General features: G+C 43.6%; 1 protein-coding gene and 1 long non-coding RNA gene across 19 annotated transcripts in view; one reads left to right on the top strand and one right to left on the bottom strand.

Moving 5' to 3' along the window:
* LOC139046723 (uncharacterized) overlaps window positions 1-21,124 on the top strand; it is a 48,469-nt gene that overhangs the window by 19,328 nt on the left and 8,017 nt on the right. For 4 of the 18 annotated variants that reach the window (XR_011511222.1, XR_011511224.1, XR_011511226.1 and 1 more), the window contains 3 exons: window positions 6,679-7,000; window positions 12,969-13,031; window positions 13,245-14,751. Coding sequence is in view for 3 of the 18 variants with exons in the window: in XM_070531416.1 (XP_070387517.1) it covers window positions 6,817-7,000; window positions 12,969-13,031; window positions 13,186-13,244; window positions 13,323-13,525 (509 nt within the window). In the remaining 15 variants the exon portion in view is untranslated. Of the gene's footprint in view, window positions 1-2,473; window positions 3,543-3,770; window positions 3,917-6,678; window positions 7,001-12,968; window positions 13,032-13,185; window positions 14,761-21,124 lie in introns of those variants that run through there. The other 14 variants (XM_070531416.1, XM_070531414.1, XM_070531415.1 and 11 more) reach the window with 11 other exon arrangements.
* Window positions 15,017-21,124, bottom strand: part of LOC139054442 (uncharacterized) — a 33,560-nt gene continuing 27,452 nt past the window's right edge. The window contains exon 3 of the long non-coding RNA XR_011511233.1: window positions 15,017-21,085. This is a non-coding gene — a long non-coding RNA (uncharacterized lncRNA). The remainder of the gene's footprint in view (window positions 21,086-21,124) is intronic.

Raw genomic sequence — 21,124 nt, 5'->3', positions numbered from 1 at the left:
TTCAGTTCGAAAAGAATTCGACTTTCGCCATTATACTTTAATAAGCGAGGGAAAATGTATAAAATTTTGCGCTAATAATTTTATTTTTGTGGTCACCGCCTTATTTGCCTAACAGGAAAAGTTTGAAGTATGAATTATTTGCAGCCTCGCAGAGGAACAGTGGCTGGCGGTTATGAGGCCGTGGGCGGGGCTTCGCTGCATACTTAAGTTGCATCCGACTATAGTTTCGTTTTTTGAATTACCTCTAGAAGAATGATAGAGAAATATATATTTGCGGAACATATTTGCGGAACAATCACATTTTTTTTTGATCCCTCGTATACTGCTCTACTAAGTGCCAAACTGACTCTTATTGTTATTTGGGAAGTTGTGTAACGATGCGTGGCCACCAGTCCCGTGCAACAGGATAGACTGCAGGACGCTGTGGTTCTGGACATGCTGCACCCACTGTGAAAGGTTAGAAAAAAGCCCACATAAGCACAGCAGAGAAGTGGCAACATTAGGCGGTTTGACTGATAACTGTACAAGCGTCATTCAAGACACACGGAATTGTTCCTCACTTCTGGCGGCGTTTACACTAACGAACGGCACACGCGTTATCAGCATGATAGCATTGCCTGTTACTTTCCTGTCGGGAATGATAACGCGCATGCCGTTCGTTACTGGAAAGTACCGGGCTCGCCGCGTTAAAGAAAGGAAATGCGGACAAGCAGATGACGATTATCGTTGTGTGGCAAGAGGGTGTAATTATGCTTAAGAGTGTATGCTAGCCACCATACCCTTAATATAAACATATCTTCTCTGTAAAAAAAAAAAAGATTAACACAGCGATTTTTGTCTGGCGACAAAAAAAAAAGAAGAAGAAAGTTGCTTCCAAAGGTTGTGCGCATCTATTAGCGGCGAGAATTAGGAGTGGCGCCCTCTCGCGAGTGACGTCACGGCCAAGACGCCGCTCGCTCCGGCTCGCTCGGCTGCCGCGCGCGCTCGTTCCCTTCGTGTATGCTTGAGGTATGGGTGGCTCGAGCCGTACGTATTGAAGAATACGTCGGCTTCTTTCAGCTGCCATACCTTAACCACAGTTTCCTCTTCAAAGGCGTGTGAGTCGAGAAACTTTGCGGCTTGGATATCGCAAGCTAAGTAGCGTTAAAGGGGTCTACTAGGTTTTGCAACGCATATATGCGCCGTGTCTATCGGTAGATTTTGACTAAAAAAAGAATATCTGCAAATTCAACGCACGAAGTTGTGTATGATGCTTCGCTAAGCACTTAACATTCATTTAGTATTTAGCTATGAGATAAGAAAAATTTGGTAATTGGCGTCAACATGTTATCCGATGTTAGAAAGACACTGCCCAGCGAAGCTGTCATCACGATTCCTATTACTCTGGTGTGTTGTTCTATTCAAATATAGCCATTCATTGTTGCGTAAAAAATTAGGCGCGCATTTCTTATGAAAAAGTTTGCTGCTACTTTCATCCCCCTCTGAAACAGGCCTCCAAAAAACGAATTGCTCATGGCTGCTAACACGACGGCACGTCATGTAGAGTATTTACATAGTTAATTCACAAACACCATAGTAGCAATCACCTGAGAGAAAAGTTTCGTTGTTAAGATCGAGAGCCACTCAATTGAAAGTGATGAAATGTTTCATAGTGGCCCTCAGTAGCCTTTATCGACAATATGGCACACCCCTGATCACGTAACGGTAGCAATCGACTGTCCGTATGGCGAGGCACGCTATGTTCGCGAAACCCATCAGTTCACTACAACTTCGAATTAAAACCATAAAGCATTTTTTTACAGCGCCAACTGGAATGGCTAAAGTATTCTCGAGCTACTACACCGCAGCTTAGATTGCCTACAAAAGGAAAATTCAAGCACCTTCTGTCTCACAATGTCTCGATCCAGCGTTATTTAATTATACAAACGGATAACAATTCGCTTCGTCGGTACATAAATTAAGGCTAAATTAAGTTTGCTCCAATCCAATCGCAAACATTCATAAAGAAAGCACCACAAGCCTTGCATATACTTTCACTTGATTTCTGACCCTCCACCGGGGGAATTTCGATATCTTGAATATGTCCCATACTACTAGTCATTGACGCTTCGACGTCTTTCTGGCTGCAGCTATGCGGTCCAGCAGGCATGCTTCACTAAAAAAATTGGGCCGAGCAGCCTGTGTCTGTTCGCCAAACAGATTCGTCATGTATATTCCTCAAGCAACAAGCACCAGTAAATTTCTCAAGTGAGTTTGATTTGATTTATTAATTTCCATTTACACACACACACATGTACAGCGGAGTGGTAAATGGAGGTGGATGAGGGAAAAAAGCCGCACAGACGTGGCTTGAGGTAACCTCACCCCCTTAGGTACGATATGGCTGCATGGGGTAACACATCAAACGCCATATAAATTACATTTATTTAGTGGCCATAAAACATTGCAGTTATACAATATATGAAAGAACAGTAAAATATTTCCACAATAACAATGCAAAACACACTGCGGCATTGAAATAAATAAATGATATACACTAGGTAACATAGACAAAAAAAGAGGAACATAACATACATTATTAATCATTAGCAAACGCGCTCTAAAGAGGCGAGTTGAACGTGTAGCACGGAAAAGGGAATATATATTGGTACATTCCTATTTGTACTCTGTAAATAGCTGTAAGCCTTCATTAACTTTACTTCAAGTTTCCGCCGCTTAAAAAAAATAAACATGTGAAGAACCGCCTAATGTTGACAAGCAGGTAAAGAAGCAAGTGAGGCGTGTAGAATCTAAGCTCCAGTATTAGTTAAGTCCCCGTGCTACTGCCGAGCGTTTCTGTGAGGAAATGCAAAAATTCGATATTATACTATGAACTACTCGTCGTGAGCAAACCTGTTTTAGCGGAATAAAATCAACGTGACTGCTGTAGAAGTCATATATAGCCAGCTTTGTGACATACTTGTTGCACCGCGGCAGGTATGGTATCATAACTGGATTCCTATAGGCTATGCTTTTGTGATTGTCTATCCGCGTATGAAAAACCCGCAGTGGGCTGGTCTGCGTCGCTTCGGCTGGCACTGTAGCGTTGCCTTCGAGAGCTGCATTGTTGTCTAAGAACTTAGCTCTTTGAATAAATGTTCGCAAAGGAAGACGTCGTAAAAATATATTTGAGACGACCACCATAAGTATACAAGCAGAGAGAACGAGGGCGAACAAACGAAAACACCGCAGAAAGCGCCCGGACAACGCCCGAACTGTAGCAGACGACAGGCGCGAGTCCGTGCCCTGACGTCACGCGAGCGGCGCTCGCAGCGCCGCTCGTGTTCGTTCTCGGGGCTAATAGCCAAGCCGATCCATGCCTAAAGCTTCCCAAAATGGCCGATTGCATCGTCGAAGTCGTTAATACACTCTAATCGTTCACTTGATTTTTCGCTGCATTGGAAATGCAAGCGGTTAATTTCGCCGAATGAAATGTCTCGACGCTTTTCAGCGCCCGTCTCGTGCTTCTGAAAAGAGCTTGCGGTATTGGCGTGAACAGACAGGCAAGTGGACGTATTTATTCTACAGTTATTGAACAGTTGCTTATCGATGCATCTTGAAGTTAGCCTAGAAGCTGTCGTTAAAAGTTCCGTCTTTCAGTAGACCTTGTGCAGCGTACTCTCAGCTCAATACGAAATTCTTTACTGCGTTCTCGAGTTTTGTTTAACGGTAATGAGAAGGAGTTAGATAATGCACATAAGCAAGGTTTTGTCTGGTCTTGCAGGACTCCCAGGTGCTTTTTGCGCCGCGTACACTGTCGCAATCGTTACACGTCTGAGGAACCAGACTGGCGGCGCATAGGTAAAGCCGGCTGCCAGTGCAAGCCGCAGTCCCCTACATTGTCGCTATAAAGAGGAAATTTGTACGTGTACTAAGGGTACGCAACGTTTCTTTGTTCAGTATAATTTGGCGGTGCCTCCAGCAGAGAAAATGTGGATCCCGTACTGCTCCTTCGGTTTGGGCTCGGCAATGCCTCCGCGTGGCGGGCGCGTTTAAGAGGAAGTTTTAGCTCGGGTGTTCCAATCTAAATACATGTAAACGGAGTATTCGTTTTTCTCGGCAACCACTGCACCAAATTTGACGAGGTTTGTTACATTTAAAACAAAAGCTTAGAATCTAGAATTTCTGCTGGGTACACAAAAGATTTAAGCGAAACAATTAAAGCAGAGCGGGGCATGGTGCTTTCAGTGCCCAATTTTTTATACCATGTAGTCTGCGTCAGTCTGATAAAAAGGTCAACAAAGAGTGATACTGCACTAAATCAAGTATCTTGAAATTGGGAGACATACTAGGGATGCTTCTGCAGCAGACATGATTGGCCAGAGAGGTTAACAATGTACAGCTGCTTGCAGTGACCAAATGCACAGCACCATCAGTTTTGTGCCATGCTATAGTTCTATCAAAACCGCCTAAAATTCTTGCAGCTTTTTAGGAAAGGATTAGTGGCACATAACAGTGTGCCTATTTTTCCTGTTTTTTGAATGTATATTTTGCTCCCACGTAGCTGATGTGACTCAAAGGTTTATAGTCCTGAAGGCTTGTTTGCTTTGTTATGAATGTTACCAAAAACTTACGTGTGCAAGCTTACCCCTGCCCACACTAACGCAGACCCAGTGAGTTTATTTAGTATGGAAAGCTAAAACAATGTAGTGGCTGCACTATTGTTATGAATCTGTTGTAATGATAGATGTTGCTGATTTTATGGAGTGCTTGTTTTCATCACTCAGGATATCACCCAAAATGCTAGGAGGCAGAAAAAAAAAAGATGTATATATTGTTCACAAGATATGGTTGAGTAGAGACTGGGTGGTGGCAACTGATTGAGGGAACGAGCTCACCTGCGGATCTTGCGACCACAAGAGGTTCAAGTAGATTTTATCGCATTAAAGTGCAACAAGTGACTAGAAAAAAAAAGACTGGGCATGTCATCAAAAGATACCGTTGGGAACAAAAGTCTATGGATCTACATGCACCATGAAATACCCAAATTTCTTTTCTTACTTCCCATGTTGGCATACACTGGTCCACAGTAAAGTTGCAAAATGGGGTGGGCCCTCCATTTCATTCCTACTTGACAAAGTTGAGATTTCTTAATTCCACTCTTTTTAACTCCCCAGAATGCCAAGAGTTGTACTATTTCTCCAACTTTAAATGAAATTCTTACTATAGTTGTTTACAACTTTCAACAAAAAACTTATTTTTGAAGTTCTAACAACATTGCAGATAATGTTATGCTTCTTTAACAAGAACATATTTGCTTTGTGACCTTTCATTTTTGCAGTGCGTTGCGAGCTGTATAATCTCTCTCATATCTACTCTTCTTGACAGTACATGCATGTTACCTGCGCAAGTGTAATTTATGAATAAATAATGTGATTGCAGAATATATTCAGTAATGTTAATCTATAATGGCATCAATTGGGCAGATGTAGTTGGAATGGAACTGGCACAGTCCTGTAGTGCTAAACCTTCACTAGTATAAGACTGCAAAAACAGGTTTGCCAATTACTCTAAACTAGACTAGGCCAAATTTTTTTACATTTATAAGTTTTTACTGAATACTGGCTCTTTCATTATCTACCTATAGGTCACTATCTCTGCCGTGGTACTTACCAACAAAATGGTATTCTACTTATCGTGAAATTCTGAAGTCCTGGAGACTGTTCCAATGAGGAGCTTTAATTGCACTTAAACACTAACCTTTAGTTGCCAAGAATGATTCTATTTAGCAAGAGCATGCTTGGACTATTACACAAGGATGGAGGCCAAAAAAGTTACTGCCCTTCCACTGCTGTGAAGCGGGGTGCAAGCGAAGCTTGGGATCTGAGGCTCTTTGTAACGCCTCACGGCGAGGGCGGCACGTCAACGTCGACCCCTTTCTCGAATGAGTTCCCGGTGCCATCAATCAAACACTGCCTGTTCTTTGGCCAAACGCACAACACGTGGCCTGCTCCCACTGCCATTCCTTCAATGCAGCCTGCTCTTTGGCAGAACAGACCAAACGCGGCCTCCCCATCTGACTGCTGGGCCTGAACTGGTGTGGGAAACTGCGGGTGTAGGGCGAGCAAACACGCGAACACACCCTTTCCCTCCTCTGGAAGAAGGGGATGCCCGTGATTGGCTCATGCCTTGCGCTGCTTCTACTTACCCACCTTAAAGGCAGCGTTTGATGAACTGACAGTGGCTGAATCGGTTAGCGTGGTGGTCTCGCGATCCGGAGGTCGGTGGTTCGAATCCGCAGCCTGATAAGCAATTTCTATTTTTGCGCAGCTTGGGTTTTTTCGCGCGGTAACACCGACACCAGTGAGGCAATACAAGCTTCTGTTAGAAAGGTCGCAAATGGTTGCATCTTATGCCCGTTCCTGTTGATGTGGACATTCAGTGTTATTTTTCACTGTCAGAAGTATCCTTGAAGAAAGGGGGGGGCGGGTCAACAAAGTATCAGCACTAAAGAAGCAACGTCGACGTACATGGTAGTTGAAATAAATCGATGATTAAATGTTGATTATGCTGTCATGTACGACGCACAAATTGTTAGATGGATCTGGCGAGCTTCAAGCTCACGTGTCAGCACTCTCATTGGCCTGTTGAGCCGACGCCGCTACGACAATGGGACGCTCACCGCTTCTGTTGTAACAGTTCCTCCTGCTCGGGCTGACCTGCCGGCCTCCCGTCATTCTGGAACTTGGCTCCGTGGGTGTGTCACGTACCTTGGACGCGCATGCGTGGTCCCCTTGGCCGAGCCCTGTCAACAATGGTATCGTCGATCTACCGCAGAACGAGGGAGCGCCTACGTGCGGCACCAGCTTTGGCGGATGACGGAATCATCACCTGGCAACGCAGGCAATGCACCAGCACGAACATCGGATCCGGCGCGCAATATAAAAGCCCGCCACAACTGCTCTCTGCTGGGCACGACGCCGCTACGACAATGGGACGCTCACCGCTTCTGTTGTTTCAGGTTAGTTACCTGGACAATACCAGTGGCTATAAGTGCAATAATCGCTGTCTAATAGCGGTGTCGTGCCCGATTGAGCTCTATGACAGTGTCAAACGCGCACTCTGCTGCTTTGTGCAACTTGTTGCGATTGATGCTGTCTGGGGATGTCGAACTTAATCCTGGACCTGAAGATTCTGTTTTAGACATTGTACGCAGGATAGCAGCAGGCCAAACTGCAATTTTGGTGGAGCTTAAGGGGATAAAAGAGAAGCAGGACGCCACAGATGTTGAGGTGAAATGCCTTAAGGACAGAGTCGCCACTCTCAAGTCGACCCTTAGCCTACGCGAAACCTTTGGGACAGACATACCTGACGGCATCCAGTCATTTTCACGCCAGTTAAAAACCATAGCCTCAAGGTGCGAGGACGCCGAAAACAGATTACGTAGATCAAATTTACTGTTTTTTGGCATCAGCGATGAGTCCGGTGAAGATTGGACGACTTCAGAGCAAAACGTCGTCAAACTCTGCGCTGAAAGGCTGGGGCTTACTTTATCAAGCGACCAGTTTGAACGAGTGCACAGAATTGGTCGATTCGCTCATGACAAATGCAGGCCAATAATCGCTAAGCTTGTCACATTTAAAGACAAACAGAATATTTTGGCTTCTGCAAGGAAGCTAAAAGGCTCCCGCTGATCTGTCCGCGAGGATTTCGCGCCAAGCACTCACTTAGCAAGAAAAAAGCTGTTAGAATATGCAAGAGCACAGGACAAACCCTGCAAACTTTCACTTGACAAGATGCGCATTAACAACAAGGAATACATGTACAATGTTGATAGAGACACCGTCGTATTATGTAACAGATAGCTAAAGAAATCTACGGGGGCGCAGGTCCCTAAACTTCCCTCTTCTACTGAATCATCTCGTTTGCTCACAATATCGTACACTAACATACGCAGCATACTAAATAAGCGCGATATATTTTGTTCCTTTATAGAAGATAGCAAACCCGACGTTCTAGCTCTAACAGAAACATGGCTACACCACGATGTTTCAGATAGTGAAATTTTTATAGAAAGTGACATATTCAGCATTTATCGGCATGACCACAATGATAAAAAGGGCGGTGGTGTCTTACTTGCAATATATAAAAGGATTTCTTCTTATGAAGTTGACACCTCATCACTTGAGATTATCTGGGCTGCCTGTCAAACCATTTGTGGAAACATATTAGTTGGTGTCTGTTACCGCCCCCCTGAAGTGTCCCTTCCATTTGTTGATAAACTACGCGAAAGCATTGTTACTGCCATGCAGAAATGTTCAACTAGTTATGTTTATCTGCTTGGCGATTTCAATTTTCCCCAAATCAATTGGCCATGCTTGTCATCGTCGTGCAAGCACGCAACCGATTTCATTGAATTAACCTTGGACTTAAATCTTTCTCAGGTAATCAATCAACCCACCCGTGACAATAACCTCTTAGATTTGGCACTAACTACCGCACCTGAAACCGTGTGTCCTGTGTTAATTTCTGACGGTTTCAGTGACCATAAGCTGCTTCAGCTGATGCTCCGAATTCCCATGTTATTCACTGGGTTTCAACATAAAAAAATTCGGGATTACAACAAAGCTAACTACATTTCCATCAACAGTGACTCATTCTTTCCGTCTTTTTCCCAACGTTCCGTTAACGAAAACTGGATACTTTACAAAGACAAATATATTCCGTACGTTTCGGCAGCGAACGACAAATCTAAACCATGGTTCAATAAAAAACTTCGAACACTACGTAATAAAAAAAAAAAAAAACGTCTGTACCGCAATGCTATAAATCGGGAGAGTCCTCATGGAGCAAGTACAAAAATTTCCTTAGTGAGTACACTTTAGCCTTACGCACTTCTAAAGACAAGTACTTCGCTCACGACTTACCTTCTCTCCTGAAGACTAATCCGCAAAAATTTTGGCAACCGTTAATACCCGGTCACACTTCTGATATTTCTCTGCTAGACGACAAACAACAACCTCTTTCAGACGGGGAATGTTCATCACTATTTAATGCATATTTTTCTTTTGTTTTTACGAGGGAAGACCATTCTGATATTCCAGTGGTTCCGGATTACGATTACCCATTTATGGCACCCATAAATATCTCAACGGAAGGCATTGTTAGCCTCATTAACGGACTTAAAACCACATCTGCTTGTGGTATTGACAATATTAACACTAAGCTATTAAAAAACACAGTATCTACTTCAAGTGTCATCCTATATCATATCTTTAAGCAGTCCTTGTCGTCTGGTGTCTTGCCCGTTGACTGGAAGATTGCGAAGGTTGTCCCCATTTTTAAAACTGGAGATAGACATAGGCCTGAAAACTATCGCCCAATATCGCTAACATCTGTGTCATGCAAACTATTTGAACACATAATCGCCTCGCACATTTACACGCACCTAGAAAAGAATAACTTTTTCTTTCAGAAACAGCATGGCTTCAGGAAAGGTCTATCTTGTGAAACACAGTTACTAGAATTTACCACCGATCTACATAGCAGTATGAACAACAGTCAACAAATAGACGCCATTTTCCTGGACTTTTCAAAAGCATTTGATCGCGTTGCCCATTGCTGGCTCATTTCTAAAATATCTCATCTAGGTATCGACTCACTAACCCTTTCTTGGCTTAGAAACTTTTTCTCCTGTCACTGAGGTCACGTCTGGTGTACCACAGGGGAGTGTGTTAGGGCCTCTGCTTTTCCTAATATTTATTAACGACCTACCTTCAAACATTTCCTCCTGCATACGACTGTTCGCCGACGATTGCATTGTTTACCGACAAATTAATTCTATTAACGATCATACTGCCTTGCGGCATGACCTTCACATTATTACCGACTGGTGTAATATATGGAAAATGTCTCTTAACCCTTACAAATGTAATAATATATCATTCTCACGCAAGTGCACTAGCTCCATATTCACATACACCATAAATAACACGAACCTGTCACGTACCACTACTTACAAATACCTTGTGTAAACCTCACTAGTAACCTTTCTTGGTCTCCGCATATCACTACAATTTGCGCAACTGCATCTAAAACCCTTGGCTTTCTGAGGCGCAACTTGCAAAATTCATCTGCTGACGTGCGTAAATTAGCATACCTGACATTTGTACGCCCGCAATTAGAATTTGCATCAGCTGTATGGTCACCACACCAAGAATATTCAATAACCATGCTGGAACGCATCCAGAACAGAGCTGCCCGACATATAACTCGGAATTTTGATCGAAAGTCAAGTATAACGCAGATCAAGCTCAATATTTCTTTACAGCCCCTAGACACCCGCCGGAAGATTGCTTTGCTCTGTCTATTTCACAAATATGTTCATTCCGATAAGCCATGCATATTACCCCTCAAAACCCCCGTCCGTACGTCTTCAAGATTACATAGTCATTTTAGCTTCTAGCGCATTTTCGGTAAAACCACTGCTTTCAATTTATCTGCTGTACCTCGTGGCATATCCACCGGAATGGTCTTCCCGATGATATCGTCACGATAACTGATCGTAAAATATTTCGTGAACGCCTGTGCATGCTTTTTACATAATCTCCTTCCTTTTATATATCCGCTATGCTTGATCATGCTGTGCTTTGTTTTGTTTTTAGTTCAGCCACTGTACAGTTGTCTTAGGTTTATTTTTGAGTTGTTTCCATTGTACTTAACAGTTCTTTGTTACATTGCCCCCCTTACTCAATACCCGACTGGGCCTGTAAGGTGTTTTCTAAATAAATAAATAAATAAAAAATGTGCAGCGTCGGTAAGATTAGCATTTCCTCTCTTCATGGTGGATCTACACGACGGACGGCGCATCACGTGACTACGCGTCACGGATTTGTGCCGTCCGCGCGTCATCCGCGACCCCCACGGACAACAAGGGCGCGATCTTGTACGCGTTCCAAACTCGAACGGAGGCGGTCCGTTCTTTCCGTCGCGAAATTGGCGGTCCGTTCCGTTGCGTTTGTCCGATAGCAGACAACACGGAATGATTGACAGCAGATATCACTTCACAATTGACGTCATGGCGTTCTTCACCGTTCAAACTGACCAACCATGTGCGGCTCGGTAGAACGGACCGCCTCCGTTCTATTTTGGAACGCGTACAAGATCGCACCCCAAATGCCGTGCTATTTTTCGCATCCGGATTTTGGGAGTCGAATGCTGCGGATTTAGCCTAGCATGCTCTACAGTCTGGCAACAAGCGCGGCTTTGGGATCTTTCTGAAACAGCTTCATCGCTGCTGACACCATTCGTGTCTGTTCGCGAGCGTGCGATTCGCACAAGAGCGACTGAAATGAACCTGAATGGATGAGGTAACTTTGTTCTTACATCTCGTGGAGCAGTTCGCCGCGTTGTGGGACATGGCTCTCACCGATTATGCGGACACGAGAGCATAACAAGACCTCTTTCGATGAAACAAGCACTCGTCATCATCCAATTCGGACAAAACGACAGCCATTGCGGCCAACCGTCGTTTCCTTTCGATTGCCATTTTCATTCAGAGTGAAAAACACGTATGACAAAGTCTTTGTTACACCGATGGCGCCATCTAGAGTGAGTAGAAACAAGCAATCATAATAACTTACATCCACTGAGATCCGCCCGGGCCGCCACAACATCGTCGAGGCCATGTTCAGCCATACAGCCACTCTAAGCCTACACGCAGAGAATCTGAGTATCTCTTTCGGAAACGGTGCCCACTCATCACGAATAGATTGCTGTTGAAGCTTCTGGGCACAAATATAAACCAAATACAAGCCTCAGTTTGAAAATTATGGGTCACACAGTGGACGATGACGACTTGACAGGTTCGAGGCGGACGGCAGTCGCTTCGGGTGGTGCCGCCATGTTTATTTTTCCGGCGCGGTCGTCTGCTCAGTCCGTCCGTCGTCTGGATGGGCTTCGCAGCCAGACGGGCGGCGGATTAAGCGTCCGCGGCACAGATTTGCACGGAGCCGTCCGGCGTGTGGATACACTATCAGCGTTGACTGCTGCATTGTGGCGTGGTGGAGCACTGCCATTACGAATCCCCTCACAAACTATGAGCTACCAAGCTGCACTAAGACCAGTGCACCAGTTTCAAGGATTACAGCACGCATGCATGCGTACTCAGATGTGCATACATACAAATTCTTGATTACGTCTCTCATTGTACTGTTACACTAAGGTACGTTTTAATACTGGATAAAATTGCTGCTTACTTTGTACATCACATAGCATTAATTATAAAAAATTCAGCATGTGCATATTATAGCCGGCTATAAAAAAAAAAGTTACGGGGCTCCTTCCAACACATCATGCTATGTTTCGCAAGCTGTTCCAACAATTAAATAGATGATTACACAATGGTGGCCGCTTTTCATTAGTTAGCTTCGCTGGAATACATCCGTGTTAGTGGCAAAGCATACGAATTTGGTTTCGTGTCTTGGTGAACTGTGCAAGCCATTTCCGGCCCAAATTTCTTTTTAAAGAGTTGCACGCATTCACCATCATCATCATCCTACCTTAAAGTTCGATGCAGAACGAAGGAGCCTCCCTGCAATTATCATTGTCTTGCACTAGCTGATGCGAACTTGTGCTTTCAAATTTCATCATCTCACCTAGTTTTCTGTCATCCTTGGCGAAACTTCCCTTCCCTTGGCGCCCATTCTGCAACTCTAATGGTTCTCTGGTTATCTACCCTATGCATTACATGGCCTGCCCAGCTTCATTTTTTCCTCTTAATGTCTACTAGAATATCGACCATCCCTTTTGCTCTCTGATCCACACCGCTCTCTTCCTGTCTCTTAACATTTATCATTGCATTGCTCTTTGTACGGTCCTTAACGTGTTCTCGAGATTCTTCGTTAACCTCCAGGCTTATGTGCCATACTGCATGCTTAGAAGAACAATGTATCCAAGTTGACATTTTCAAATTCCCCGATTTTTTTCAGGTTTTCACCAAGTTTCACGTCAAGATGGGCTGACACCATGTCACCTGATGCTGTCACTCTCTGGTAAGCATGTTAAAAAAATAAAAACAATGCAGTTTGAACAGTAAGGAGTAGTGTTTATTTTATTCAAAATAGAAAACTGAAACAAGGGGTTTGTAAAATGCACAGCTACTAAAATATCTTCGAAAGAAACTCTGTGCCCTTTTACTCTGTGAAGGCTGACCAGCGGAGCTGCGTATGTGGGCCCCTTAATGGTGAACTGCACTTCTGCCGCAGGTCAGCCTGGTATTGCACTACCTATGGGATTGGCCCATGTGTGCGGAGTGCTTAAAGCCTGCTTCATCTCCGCTGCAGGTTGGACTGGCATTTCACGACCTTCGGGATCAGCCCACATATGGGGAGTGCTTAATGCTTGCTTTACTTCTGCCTCGGGTTGGCATGGTATTGCACTTTCTTCGGGATCGGCCCATCGTATGAAAAATTGTTGGTCTATGCGCGGATGCGATCTGCCAGATCTTAGCAATAGACAGCTTCACTGTAAAAAAAAAGTGGTCTAGCTCACGGCAAATAGTCAAACATTTTAAAATGCGAATAAAAAGAGATGCATACAAAAGCAAATAGAGCTATTTGTATCAACTGATAGCAAGCTCATTGGTATTATGCCCGAACTTTGTCACATATCAGATTCTCCAAGCAACTGGAAAGTCAACCTCAACTGTCCTGAGATACTCTCAGACTGCGCATAATGCTTCAGTGTTGCATTTCACTGCTTTAAGGGGTTTATTTTGGTGTGGATGTGGGTAACCTGCATCTTAGTGTAAGCCAACACTTTGCTTTTTGAGCTCAAGCTCCTTCAAAGAGGCGGCGGCACAGTTCCTTTCCCAGTCATTCCTCAATGCAATGGTCCTTCCTATTCTTGTCCTCGTTCCGCTGCGTGTTCGCCCCATGGACCATTTGAAGCATCCTTTTGGTCAGTTGTACAGTCCGATTTTTCAGAGTCCCTAAGGGCCGCTACAATGTCCAAAAAAAATGAATGCATGTCTTTTACTGCCCTTAAGGGCCCAAATCGCCACAGGCACGTCCAAAAAAGCTCTGGTCTGCCAGTACACTGATTAAGAGTGTCTCAAGAGTGTCTTGCTTCACTCTTGAGCAGCACTTACTGACTGCACAGTAATAACAAGCTCCACCAAAGGGCTAGATTACTTCTGTACTACTCCAAGTGTTCCAAAAAAACTTTTGGAACACGAAGTAGAAAAAAAAATTCTGCTCCTAAACTGCTCCAGAATGACAACTTTGTGCTTGAAATCCTAAACTGTCTTGACCACCACCACTGAGGGGTTAATCTTCAACATCACTTACGTACGTAAGATAAAATCTTAAGTAACACTTACTGGTTGTCTAAACATTTTGAAATGGTTTCACAGGTTCTAATTTAACACTTCTTATATGCACTTTTTAAAACATAACAGTGAATAACGATTTTGGTATTAATTTCGGTAACATATTTCAGTATTCTGCAGTTGATTTGGAGGATTATGCGTCATCACTGGTCTGCAATTATGGAAGTTTAGAGATAAAAAAGTGGGGGCAAGAATGCCGACGTTTTACACATTGTCGTTGTACAGAACAAAACCTATGCAACTTGCTATAAAACTTGTTTATATAGTATTTGAAATTACCCTAAGAGAGTATGTAAACAGCTGGGGTTTCATAGTTCTAGGTTCTTATGTTTTCGACTAGCACCTCCCTTTAAATGGCAGTAAAAGGCACGCATAAATTTTTTTTTTTTTGGACTGCCTGATTTTCTAAATGTTTTGTTTTTGCAGTCCTCAGGGAACCACCCCTTGCCGCCAAGAAAAAGCACCTTTGACTGTAGCAGTAATCAGTGATTCGCCTAATTGGCAAACAGTTCAGTATGCCAAACAGCCTCGAGACAGCTGTACCTCTGACAGAAGGCACTAATACACAGTGCAATGCACTGTTTCTGCACCCTAGACTGTGGGATTCTCATCCCGTACTCTTGGGTCAAAGGAACGACAATACAGTAGTGCAAACAATCACAAAGGCATTTATTGCACCTTTCATTGATCAATGCCTGCTAGCCAAGTTGCTATCCACAAAACATGCCAATGGGCGCGCGACAAATCGCGGAAGTCCGACTCACCGTGACCGGATAGCGAGCGAATATGTTCGCCCCTTGCTGGATCCCAACGCCTGGTTGTTCGCGTGTACGGTCACGCGAACGGTCATATAAGGCCTCACGAGACGGTCTTGCAGAAGCATGGATCGGCGCACGCCTGGCACGTCCGCGCTGCTTGCCGTCCCGAACCAAAGAGGAAGCGTGTTCTCCCTTGTGCCCCCAAGTAACCCTGCCGTGAGGCGGCGTTGGCAGCGCAACACTCGCGCCATCTCTCGCATGGCCTGGGGCCCGCGGCGAAGCCGCAATGCAGGAGACAGAAGCTATACAGGAAAAACAACATATCAGGGGACGTGCGACAGTCGCGCATCCCCACAAGACAAATGTGATAAGAGCTATATTATGTGACCTATCAACTGCGTGGTGCCAATACAGACAGGATATGCAGGGCATGTAGCGATGTGGACAGTAGCAATGGAATGATATCACCAGTGTACAGAGCGATGAATTCATTCTTTCTCTGTTACTGATAATCGAGAACTGCATCAATTAAAAAATGTGAGAAAAATTAAGAGAAAAATCATGTGTGAAGGAATACAACTCATCATATCTATTGCAATTATTCTCAGACAGCATTCCCTCTTTTTTGCTTTTATTATTAGTGCATTTATATAGTACTGCTCACCTGCTGTTCCATGTGTTCCATCGACACATACACGATCAGTTCCAAGCCTCTTGAAAAGCTCCTGTTGTGGTGTGGTCATGATGACTAGCATAAAATATGTCATCCAAAAGGTCCTCATTTTTTCTCTAAAAGAATGGCACTTTTTGGTGTTTAAAGAAGAGCAGTGGGTTCTCCTTTTCACTATGCATCCTCTCAACCCAGAGTTGCACGCTCACATAGTCATTATCATGCAGCCGCTCGGTCTTTGAGACTCTGGCATCCCTCATTATGTTGCGGAGACCCTGCTTGCTTAACAGGTTGATGCGGTGCAATGTCTCATCCACGTTGGACCGCACATTATCCAGTACTGCATCAATGGACACGCCTTCTCGCAGCTTGTCTTGAGAGAGTAGAGAAAAAGTGTATATTAGTTGAAGCATAAATAACTATTACCGAGCACGCAAGGAAGTGAAATGGGCACTGATGAACATTTTTTAATATCATTATTTAGAATTCCTTTAATTGAATAATGAGTTACATTGACTTACAAAAACCTTTTGCAATGGTGGGTGTTAAATAGTTCAAGCTGTCGCAATTTTTGTTCTTTTTAGGCCAGCTCTTTGCAAGGACATGGTGCTATGCAGCCTTCAGCTGCTGAAGAGGCAAAATTACATTTCTGAATTACACTACACGGTTACATTACATTTGAAGAGGCAAGATTACATATTTAAGTGTTTCAATGTTTGGTGTCATTGATAAACCGTCATAGGGATTATCTGCACCAGTGTTATCAGGTACGTAAGTGAAGAAATTTATTGTGTGTACCAAGTTTACAGCTAGGCTGCCAATTTCATCCTTCACTGTTGGTAACCTTGTTCGCACAAAAGACATTACTGAAGCATTGTGAAAGCATTGCACTGGACTGGACATGTGAAGATTGTGGTTCATATCCTACCCAGGGCAAAAATGTCTTCCACTTTTATTTCCTTTACTAAATATTGCCATTTCTATCCTTCAGTTAGGACTTCATTTTCCAATTGCATTCCATAGCAGAAGTTATTGCCACTTCCATAGTGGCATGCCACTATAGAAGGGCAAAACAGAGTCGGCAATCGAAAACGTGCAGCATTTCTAGATTAACTTAAATATAAACATCACTGTTACTGCCTGCATTGATGGACATAATTTTATTAATGTCAATATAAAAACTGTCAGCAATTATTTATATAGTTGATTTATCAGTCATTCATCCATATTTACGGAGCAGACACACCTGTGAATGTATGCTTTGAAGGCTATGCAGTCATGTGGGTTCTTGAGTTAAAGGTATTATTTCAGTCAAGTAGAGTACTGACTGGACACTTGAAGCTGTTTTACGAGTTCACGTCTAATACTCAGGGTGTCTACCAAGTTGACATTTCGAAATTCCCCAAGTTTTCCAGGTTTTCCCTGAGTGATGTAGAACTGTTTTATATCAACACGGGCTGAAACCATATCGCCTGATGCTGTCACTCTCTAGTAAGCACATGAAAAAAAAAAGCAACTTAATCCAATTTGAATACTAAGGAGCAGTGTTTATGTTATTCAAAAAGAGAATAGACGGCAGGGGTTAGTAAAATGCACAGCAAATAAAGTGTCTTCGAAAACAATTGCAAATAAGGTCAGACATTATCAAATACGAATAAAAAGGAGATGCATACAAAGGCAAATATTTTCTAATATGAGCTATTTCTATCAACTGATAGCAACCTCAGTGGCATGAGGCCTGAACTCTGTCACAATTGAGATTCTCTCTCAACAGCTCGTATGTCAACCTCAATAGTCCTGACATACTCTCAGCCCACGCACGACGCCAGAGTGTTGTGTTGCACTGCTTCAAAGAGTGTATTTTGGTTTGGATGAGGGACACCTGCATCTCGGCATCAGCCAAAACTTTACTTTTTGAGCTCAAGCTCTTTCAAAACGGCGGCAACAAGCTTCCTTTCTCATTTATTCCTCAATGCGTAGGTCACTTCTGTTCTTGTCCGCCTTCCGCCACTCGTTCGCCCCAAGAACAATTTGAAGCATCTTGATCAGTTGCACAGTCCACGACCGATTTTTCGAGCTCCCTAGGGGCCGCGAAAACGTCCGAAAAATCGGCCAGTTGGAAAAAAATAAATGCGTGTCATTTACTGCCCTTAGGGGCTCAAACCGCCACAGGCACGTTCGAAAACGCTCTGAAGGCCTGTCGGTACACATATTAGGCATACCTGTGCTCGTACTGTGACAGGAAATGCCGGGTGCCCGCGTGCATAATTAAGATATACATACTGTATTCCGTGGCGCCCCTTCCCACGCTTGTTATGCTTCACTGCAATACTTTTCCGTAAGCTTTACCGAGTAACATTTCTGTACAGTGGCCGACTTTCACGAACCGGCATTATGCAACACACCGTGTTTTCCAAGTTTCTAAGCCAATCGCAAGGACCACAAAGGTGGAGTCCGTGCCATTGCTGACAGCAGCGAATTCTTTCAATAAAAAGTTCGGCACCCAATGGCAAGAAGCTTCGTAGCGAACGTCGAAGCAGCTAGGCCTAGCGTTGCCGCAGTGGTGGCAACGGGTGCCAGCGGATCTGCGTGCGAGTGCCGGTTCGAGGCGGCGAAGTAATGAAAACGGCAGCGGTGGTGCCTTTGATTAATGCCGTTTCGAACCTGCGGTCGCGGCAAAACGTCCGGAAAATCTAACGGCAAGGAGTTCTTGCGTCAGATTTCACACGTTCTGATACGTTGACATTATAGGGTACGAGGTGGCGCCGCGAAGCCGTCCAAATTATCAGGAATCTGGAAAGTCGCTCGTTGACTGTACACTGGCAACTCCTCCTGCCAACGACGAGTCATTACGATTCCTGTCTGCTACTCGAGCCAGCATATTACCGCGACTTTCGACCCTTTCAATAAAATTGCCGCTAATTTTCCCTGATAGAGGCCCAAATTCCCTGAGTTTTCCCTGACTTTTTCCAGACTACTCAAAATCCCTGAGAATTCCCAGTTTTCCCGGTTGGTAGGCACCCTGAATACCCCTGTCACACGGCAAATCTAATGTCATTTACAACGAATGACATTTGCTGATAATGCCATTTCTTTAGTGTCACACGGTAAAACATAAGAACATTTTCGTATATGACATTTACAAACAAATGAGTTCGCCAAACTCATTTGCTTTAGTTTGGAACTGAATGTGTATCCTCGACACCACAAGTTTACCAGTGTTTTGCAAACAGTACATGCTTCTTTGTTGTTTTAACAAAAAATCACTGTTATTCTATCCATTTTATTACCTAATTATTGCTTTAACGACGTTAAAGTCCATCACGTGCGTAAATACAGAAAACTACTCTCAGTCCAGTGACCAGACAGCCGTCTTTAGCTTTCGCTGCAGCAGTTGTGTTGGTTCTCACCGGAGCATCGGCCGCGGCCACTTCAATTGACTTGGCATAAAAGCGTGCGCGTGTTTACCTGTGGCACGCACCAAGAATGAGGATATTAGAAGCTCGCATGTACATCAGAACGGCGATGACATGCAACTGCCCTTCTCTTACCACTTTAGCAGATGTAGCGGACGCACGTATCGTTCTCTTCGCCCTGTTGCTTGCCTTAGCTCGACTCGACTTCGTTGGCAATGTCGACAAGTTGGTGATCGAACGCTACGGTTTGAAAGCAACGATCACGTATTCTAGTGGAATTTAGCACATTGGAAAATAATTATTGGACAAAAGTGAGTTTGAGGCGTGTCTTTTTTTTTTTACTATCGTCATTGTCATCATTTTCAAATGACAGTTTTCGCCTTGTGGCAGCGTGCTGCAATAATGACATTAATCGCAAGAAATGTCATTTGTTGGAAATGACATTAGATTTGCCGTGTGACAGGGGTATAAGCCTAATTATCGTGATCGTTCCAATCATGTTTCATTCACATAGCTGATTCATGAGCATTCAAAATATTTAGGTACCATATTTTCCAAACCATAGGTGCCACTATTCTTTTCATTTTCGTCCAAGCGTATTATACAACAGTGTAACTTATATATGCAAGACCAACATGAGACACTCTTTTTCTCCAGCAATGTACTTGCAGTTTATTTTACCTGCTAGAATGTGCGGCTCATGAAATTTTTTTTTTACTGAAGTTTAGTGCCCTGAAATAGGTAAGTACGACATATTAGGATAAGTGTATAAACATGCACAATCGCATTTCACGATGCTGACCCAAGTTAAGATAGATGCATCTTATACAATGAGTTATATACACATAATTTTTCTTTGAAGGTTGTGAAAAGAGGGGGAAAGGGGGTGACTTGTACAACAGTTCAAATTATAGTCCAGAAAGTATGGCACATGGTTTGTGAGCCCTACATATAGTAGAGTAAAATACAACTTGAGCTGATGAAAGTTTCACATGGAAAGCACATCTGTTGTGGATGACCTACAGTAGTGGTGAGAGGTTGCAGTTTCATCGATGTCTGTAATACTTGCACATCAGTTTCGGCAAAATGGCAGACATAATTATGTACAATGCACCTTAAGTAATCCCAAGTGGAAATTATTCCAGCTTACTGCTATTTTGAGACACTGAATCCCACTAGGATCATAAGTCATACCAATCCAGTTAACTGCAAGCCTGAAAAATAAAGCAGAAAGAGAAAAAGCCACAGTCTGCTGCGTGGCCTACAGTGCACCAGGAGGGACTACACCTTCCTGCTTGGTACATGAAATGATGCAAACAAGTATAACTAAAGTTGTTGCCTGCAATAAGAATAGCCATATAGGTCAAATATAGGCCACTGGCTGTGCCAAGGTAGTTGTTACCACTGTGAAATTGGAGAACGGTTCCCTTTTTTCTCTCTCTCTCTGAACTCTTCAGGCATTGATACAATGTAGCAAAATGATAAACATGTTTATGATGTCATTAACTATAATGCCCTGCAGTCAGTAAAGGTGGCCTCGAATGATGTGGAAATCATGAATTTCAAGCGCACTAACATGTGCTCCAAGTTCACTGCATGGTCTGGCATGAGTATTGCCTTGTATTTGGGGTGTTGAAAACTCAACAACCACTCTTTATGTATTATAAAGCAGAGCAAAAGTGGTTTCTTACCAGCAATAGCAGCTCATTCCGACTTGGACAGAAAAACACGACCCAGTTCAAAGTCGTGGCCTCTGTGCTTGAATTGGAAAACCACATATATACCTGTGTTGTCTTCGGTCACAGCCATTGCCGCAAAACATCTTTTTCCACACTTAACACTTGAAGGCCGCTTCAGCTTTTGTTTACTGTAGCTGTGGAAAAAGATAACCGGGTGGTTTATTCTAACTTAA

Source organism: Dermacentor albipictus, chromosome 1, assembly GCF_038994185.2.
Source record: "Dermacentor albipictus isolate Rhodes 1998 colony chromosome 1, USDA_Dalb.pri_finalv2, whole genome shotgun sequence".
NCBI classification, from domain to species: domain Eukaryota; kingdom Metazoa; phylum Arthropoda; class Arachnida; order Ixodida; family Ixodidae; genus Dermacentor; species Dermacentor albipictus.
The sequence above is the reverse complement of the archived record's forward strand: the minus strand, read 5'-3'. Positions and strand labels throughout refer to the sequence as shown.